The sequence below is a fragment of the Phaseolus vulgaris genome, chromosome 9, assembly GCF_000499845.2.
Source record: "Phaseolus vulgaris cultivar G19833 chromosome 9, P. vulgaris v2.0, whole genome shotgun sequence".
In the NCBI taxonomy this organism is placed as follows: Eukaryota; Viridiplantae; Streptophyta; class Magnoliopsida; order Fabales; family Fabaceae; genus Phaseolus; species Phaseolus vulgaris.
In genome coordinates this window covers 8,205,546-8,212,834 of record NC_023751.2, presented here as the reverse complement: position 1 = coordinate 8,212,834, position 7,289 = coordinate 8,205,546, and the positions used below count along the sequence as shown (strand labels likewise).

The 7,289-nt window shown below is 31.7% G+C and overlaps 1 protein-coding gene across 1 annotated transcript; it reads right to left on the bottom strand.

Moving 5' to 3' along the window:
- Window positions 1-537: 537 nt before the first annotated feature.
- On the bottom strand, window positions 538-6,190 carry LOC137822188 (uncharacterized). Its single transcript, XM_068627089.1, has 5 exons — window positions 6,038-6,190; window positions 1,557-2,279; window positions 1,260-1,475; window positions 1,054-1,158; window positions 538-909 (listed from the first exon to the last, which is right to left on the bottom strand). The coding sequence occupies exons 1-5, from the start codon at window positions 6,188-6,190 to the stop codon at window positions 538-540; spliced, it is 1,569 nt and encodes a 522-aa protein (XP_068483190.1).
- Between the last annotated feature and the right edge of the window lie 1,099 nt (window positions 6,191-7,289).

Sequence of the window (7,289 nt, the reverse complement as noted above, 5' to 3'; positions counted from 1 at the left end):
AGCAGCAGGATTTTCCAGAACTGGTCTTCTCCAATTCTGATTCTTCATGGTTGATGCTCCTCCCGTCAGTCAACACCAAAAGATCCCAGCTGTTATATAGCTTACCTCACCATTCCTCACGTCAAACAGCATCCCACCTGTTACAAATCCTAGGCTCAGCGTCTTTGCTTCCCATAACATGACCTCTGCAGCCCCAGCAGCCCCAATCAGCAAAACCAGAATACTACATCTCCACTTACTAGTCCTATGCCACTAGCTTTTGCTCATTGTGGCCAAACCAACCTTCTACATATAACCGAGAAATACCTCTAGGTACCCCAACCACTACAGCCTACGTTCTGCTCCTGTTCCACAACTAACTCAGTTCCCATGGACTATAATTCATTTATCTAAGAGCATATCCCACAACCCTTCCAACCCCACCTATATGAGCTTTCTTCAGCACAGAATAACAAGTTCTCATAACTAAAAAAGTGCCCCTCAGAGGTTAACAGCCCGTCCTTCCCAGCTGAAACAAAACCTACCAGCCCCAATTACTTAATGCTTTTTATACAGGGGATTGGATTCAAAATCCAATCCACTAAGGAATAAGAGAAGGAAGAATACTGGTGCTTTAACCATAACCAGGATTTTAGTTCTACCTTTTGAAAAATTTCCTCCACATCCAACACCTTGCTTGAACACCACCGTATTCCTTTGGTCCCATATGCATCTCACAACTGCTGTCCAGATCCCTTTCCAAACCATATTTTGTTTATTACTAATCTGAAACAGGTGGAAATTCTCAAAGTGGGTCTTTACATCATTATGTTGAACAAACAAAATACCAACCCATCTTAAGCACATGAACCAAACACTCATCGCGTGTTTACACTCCAAAAAAAGATGTTGACATGATTCAGCATTAACCTGGCACATAGCACATAAGGCATTATTCAACATCACCCCTCTCCTACTTAGACATTCTCTTGTTGGTACACTGTTCGTCAGGATCCTCCACGTTGTAGTCACCAAACTAGGGAAAGCTTTAGCCTTCCATAGGTTTATGAATACCTCTGAGTGTGGGCCTCTACCCTGTTTTGTCAGGCAATCATAAGCAGAATTCACAGAGAACCCATTTCCTGCATCATTTCCCACACTTGGACGTCCTTTTGTTCTCTACTCAACTTGATTGACGACAAGTGAATCATCATTTCTACTTCCATTTCAGCTTCCCACACAAATCTAGGACGCCTCCACCGTAAACACCACTGTCATACCGTTCCAATCCACACACCAGCCTTTTCCACCTTTTGCCCCTGATTTAAGGACAAAGAAAAAAGTCTTGGGTACAACGATTTGAGATTAGAGTTCCCGATCCATATGTCTTCCCAAAACTTTACTTTGTCCCCACATCCTAACTTCCACCCGATCTCTTTGTTGAACCAATCATCTCCTCTGTCCTCCCCATAATCTTTGAACAAGTCTCTCCACCACTAGGATTGGAGTTTCACTGGTGACTGTGAAGCATTAAGACTCGACCCATACTTCGAGACCAGCAGATCCTTCCACCTTACTTTTTCTTCCACAAGAAGACGCCATCTCCATTTAGCCAGCAAAGCAAGATTGAAGTTATGCACATCTCTCAAACCCAGGCCACCCTCCTCTTTTGACTTACATAACTCTTTCAAGCTTACCCATGATATCGTCTCCTTCTCCTTCCCCCACCCCCATAGAAACCTCCTTTGGATTCTGGTGATACTTCTACAAACCGTGACCGGTGCTCTGAAAAGTGACAAATAGTACAGCGGGACAGAGGTAAGCACGGATTTAATAAGGCATATTCTCCCTGCCATAGATAAGAATCTTCCTTTCCACACGTTGAGCCTTGCTTTAAGTTTGTTTATCACAGGCTCCCAAAACTTCTTCTTTCTCGGGTTACCTCCCACTTCCAGGCCCAGATATTTGAACGGGAAACCCGTCTGAATACAGTTTAAGGTCTTTGTGTAGCAATCAAGATTACTTCTTTGAACATTGATACCTGTAAGTTTTGACTTGTGAAAATTGATCTTCAGCCCTGAAGCGAGCTCATACCCCCTGAGGATGGATTTCAGTGTCAACACGTTGGTGTAAGAGTCCTCACAGAAAAACACAGTGTCATCTGCATACTGTAGAATACTCAGTACAACCTCCTTTCTCCCAATCTTTAGACCAGAAAGTAATCTGGCCTTTTCCGCTTGCCTTACTATACCAGCCAAACCTTCTGCTACCACTGTAAAGAGGAATGGCGCAAGAGGGTCCTGTTAGTTAAGTTACAATTTTTTTTAATATGAGGTCATACTAACTGATAGTATACAACTCTCTAACTTATTAGAATGTTTTTTTTTATTCTTAATTACTAATTACTATGTGGTTAAAGCTTATTCAATTTGAATGTACGAAATTAATGTAAACTAACCATTGAAAATCAGTTAGGTTGTTTCTTAGCAGAGAAAGAAGTAGAAATACTATTTGCAATGAAAAACACAGAAACCTAATAACGACAAAAAAAACACATAAATTCCAAAAACATTTCAATGCAAAACTTTCTTCGCAACTTTGGGAACAAAGTGGTATATATATATATATTTAATTAATTAATTTTAATTTACTTTTTTATTCTTTTTATTTTAAATTTAATTTAATTTATTTTTTATTTAAAATATAATTATAATTTAAATATAAAAAATATAAACATTATAAAAAATAATTATTATAAAAAACATAATTAATCATATTATATATAATAAATTATAAATATAAATAATAGTAAAATAAACATATTTTTTAATAATTAAAAAATAAATTTATATAATAATTATATTAATTAAAAAAAATAAAGATAAAAAAAATAATGTTATTTAATATAAAAATAATTTTTTATCAAATATTTATAATTATAAATATTTTAATTAAAAATAAATATATTAAATTAATTTTTAACCATTTTTAAATATAAGGATAAATTTGTAAACTTACATTTTTATCAATTAAAAAATATATAATTTCAATTAACTCATCACGTCATTTACAAAATTTTATAAATTTTCTCCACACTTTCTACTTTATTTACCTTAATCCAAACATCCTAACTTTCTTTACACTTTTCCTCTAAATCATCTCAAATCCACTCTCTCCTTCGCACTCCCTAATTCAAACAAAGCATTAATGTAAGAACAATTGGGTTAGAGGCGAAGGAAGATGTATCAACACTTTTCTTCTCAAGATTTTATATGAAGAGTTCAATAAAGAAGTATAAAAAAATGTTGTGATAGTGAGGAGAGTTTAGGAATTTTTATCATCAAAGTTCACACACAATGAGAGAGATATTTATATAAATAGCAGTTGGTTATTTTATTATTTTCTGAATTCTAAATTGAGTGGTTAAGTGATTCATCATTCTTAAATTTTTTCTTTGGTCTAATTAAAAGTTTGATCCTAAATTATAACTAAATGTGTTTCTGTTTGTTTTTTTTTTTTTTTTACTGATATCTTAATTCGCTGACTTATTTGTTTATGATCAAGAGCCTTTGATAGTTTGAGTAAGTTGGATTTTGGTGTTTTATTTTAGTTGCTCATGTTGATTTTGAGTTGGTAGTTTTTGGTAACCTTTTAAAATCTTTCTTTCAAAAGAAATAAAAAGGTTAGACTACTCCTAAAATGATTTATATTTTTTTTTCTTGCGGATAAAAAAAATCTTTTGCATCTTAATTAATATTATATAATCATTAAACTTTATATTTTTTCTTAAATGTTCATGCTAGGGAGATGAGATCTAGAGAACTATTGATTGACCTCGTCTCCTTCCTTCCTATCGGACAGTCTTCTAGAACCTCAGTATGCTCCTTCTCGCCGTAGTGCTACTCCTTCAAGTCTTGGTTGCTTTATCTTGGGTGAATGCTGAATGGGGTATCTAGATAAGGTACTCCGACGCTCAAGTCAACAAAAGGGGTATTCGGCACTCGGAAGTGTACAATGATTATGACGTACCTTGTTCTTGGATATACACTATTTATATTATTTTAATGAGCTTATCTTATTGGGCCAAATTAGTGAAGTGAATCCCGCTTAGGAACATATTACCTAGTTCTTAATAGTGGTTTGCCTTTACTGATCTTGATTTAAACGTTAATAAATTGGGTGTGTCGATTGACCTACACGGACATGTTGGTCTCGATTAACTCGAAGATCGATATGTGACATTAACTGTTCGGTACATTAAATAATTTAAAGTTTTACAAATAAATATTGTAATTATTTCCTTTACTGATTTTATTGAATGATTAGTGATAACAAGCCATATATCTAGATAGTTACATTCCCTTAAAAAAAAATCTGAGGATTTTCGCTTTCCCCGATTATAACATTAAATTGAGAATATTGAACAAACAAAATTGTTGTGTGGCTCTCTTTATCCTTGATTTCCTTGGAACTTCTACATCCTAATGATGAATGAAGGGTGAAAAGATAATGATTGTGAAAAGAAATATGAACTGTAAAAGGGAGAATAATTGCAATGATATATGGTAAAGGGCACTCCATAAAGAACTGGATAATTAAGACCCATCAAAATTCTCATCTTCACAACCAATACAATGATTGAGAAAAACCAATAAATTCAATTTTCATTATTTATGGAATTAATTTCATGATATGTATACTGAAACATTTCACATGGCTTCATTGGATAGCTAGGGTCAAATTAAGTTCCTCTACCAGATGATGAAAGAAAAAAATAATAATATAAAATAGTTTCTTTATGCCTGATATAAAATTCAAGTTTATCCTTAAATTCCTGTTTCATTTATTATTAAATTAATTTCACTAATGCCAAGTTGTAAAAGTTATTATTAGGTACACTGATGGGAAGTTGTCTCTTAACATGATGATGAGCTCATCGATAAGCAAAAATTATTCCTCATATCTGTTAAATTTGTAGTGTTTTTTTTGTTTTTTTCGTGTTTTTATTTATTTTTTAATTATTTAATTAACATTAATTAGATAGTACAAATTCATGAGTTTGACTTTAACATCAATAACTAGATGAAGTACTTATTACTAAACTAAAAAGTATGATTTATAATTAAAGCACAATTCTTTTAATTTAAAATCATAACAGCCTAATCACGAGGTCAGATTTTTAAAAAGTTTTATATAAAAAAAATTCTTTAAATTTCTATGTTCTTAAAAGGAATATAAAAAAAATTATAATTATATTTTAAAATACATTATAAATAACAAATATAATTATATATTTAATTGGAAAATGAAATTACCAAAATTTATTAATATTTTTTATTTTTTAAAATAATCATAGTAATGAATATAGATTAGAAATTAATGAATATGATTATATAATTAGTTAAATATTGTTGTCATTATACTGTCTCCTATTTTTTATTAGTTGTAATTAATAATTTTAAATATTTTTATTATTAAACTTACTTCATGGATTTTTTTAATTAGTATAATTTTATCAAAGAAATATTTATTAATTATACTTTTATTTATTTAAATATATAATTTTTACAATTCTAACTTCTTTATCTGGTTATCTTAAAAAAATTAAATGCTATATGTATTTATTTTAGATTTGTAGATTATTTATTCACCATTGTTTATTCACTTTAGAGAATGATTTTAAAATATTGTCTAAAAATTGAAAAAAAAAAGTCACTATATATGTTAACGATTCACAAAATTGCTCTCCAAAGCAATAATTTTTACTACACAAATACAGACATTGCTATAGTTCTAGATGTAAAATGTTATAGAGTGTAGGTTGCAAAAGATGGTGGCATTGCTTGCAGAAGAGGAGAGAAGAGATTTTGGCATAGATGAGCAAGAAGAAGAATTTCTGCAAATGGTAAGAGCTTTTCTGAAGCATTTTGGAGTTTGTAGAAGATAGTGAGGAAAGAGAGGAGTTGGTGCATGAAAGTAATAACATTGATGTAAAACAGAAAAATCAATCCAATTTTTAAACATTCTTAATAGTTACATTTAGTTATCAAAAGTAAACCAAGAAAGAAGCTGATTCTGCAGAAGAGGTTGTGGAAGAAAAAAGGTTCCGGAAACCGCCAAGTCGTCTGCTACGTCGTGGAAGAAGTTGCTCTGTGACCCTTGTGAGCACCGCCGTGTATTCTCCCAATATCTTCATCATGCTCACTACCATTATCATATTTCTTGCCTTCTTCTTTCTTGGAACAAAACTTTACAGAGAGACATAGAAATTAAGCAAAGTTCACTCCCTTTTATACATGGCTCTGGTAGTTATTGGGAGTGGACTTCTGGTGAAAGGGTGTTGAATTATGGGTGGGAAATTGATCTGACATATACAAAGCACAAGCGGTTAGGCCGAAAAAGGTTTGAAATCTACCACTTTCTCTGTGGAATATACAGGGATTAGGCATGTCACAATTAACGTTTTTTATGTGATGATTACCGCAATCATGATATATAATATACGGTATTATGGGACCATATCAAAAGCAATGGATTCACGAGCTCTTTATTGGGTGGATTCACTTAATTGCAGGTAAATGGTGGTCCTCATCATGGTGAAAAGGAACTTAATATCATGTGTAACTTGTCATGTAGCATGGGTTCAACCATTTATGTGTGTCTTCATCAAATAGTTGAAGCTTTTGAATATTTTTTCTTGGATAATTTTGAGACATCTATGTTTATCTTAAAGTAATCTGGAACCAGATAAACTTGTATACAATATTTTAGAGTTCGAAAATGTTCAAAAAAACAGAGATTCTTTTGTTGAAGTAGATGATTGATATAAATTTTATTCTCGTCACTTTCATTCTTTTAGTAAAATACTGAATTCCTGTCAGGTACCATGCTTCAAGCCCATACATGAGGGGTATGTTAAATAAATTTTCCAAACATTATACTGAATTAAAAGAAGAGAAAACAGGTTATATAGATGAATTACAAATAATCATATATAATCTAAGAGATTCGAATCTGCTAAATGGTGTATTCGGACACACATATTGAACATGACATTCATATGACATGTTTTATTTTATCAGCAATAGACAATTGAATTAAAGGGAAATACTTGAGGAATGTCACAACCCTTATAAAAAAAAGCTTACAAAACAATTTGGCTCTTATTTTAACATAACAAGAAAGAGCCTAAAACTAAAGAGATCATCTACCTAACATAACACGTATTAGTAAATTGTTCAATTCAAAAAATATAAAATTATTTTATATAAATAAAACAAATTTATAATATATAAATAAAATAATTTTCA

Coding starts and splice junctions, on each gene's coding strand:
- LOC137822188 (XM_068627089.1), bottom strand. CDS start 6,190: ATGGTAGTGAGCATGATGAAGATATTGGGAGAATACACGGCGGTGCTC. Junction 2,280..6,037: donor CAGAATCAGCTTCTTTCTTG/GTTTACTTTTGA, acceptor CTTAACTAACAG/GACCCTCTTGCGCCATTCCT. Junction 1,159..1,259: donor CTGGTGTGTGGATTGGAACG/GTATGACAGTGG, acceptor CAAGTTGAGTAG/AGAACAAAAGGACGTCCAAG.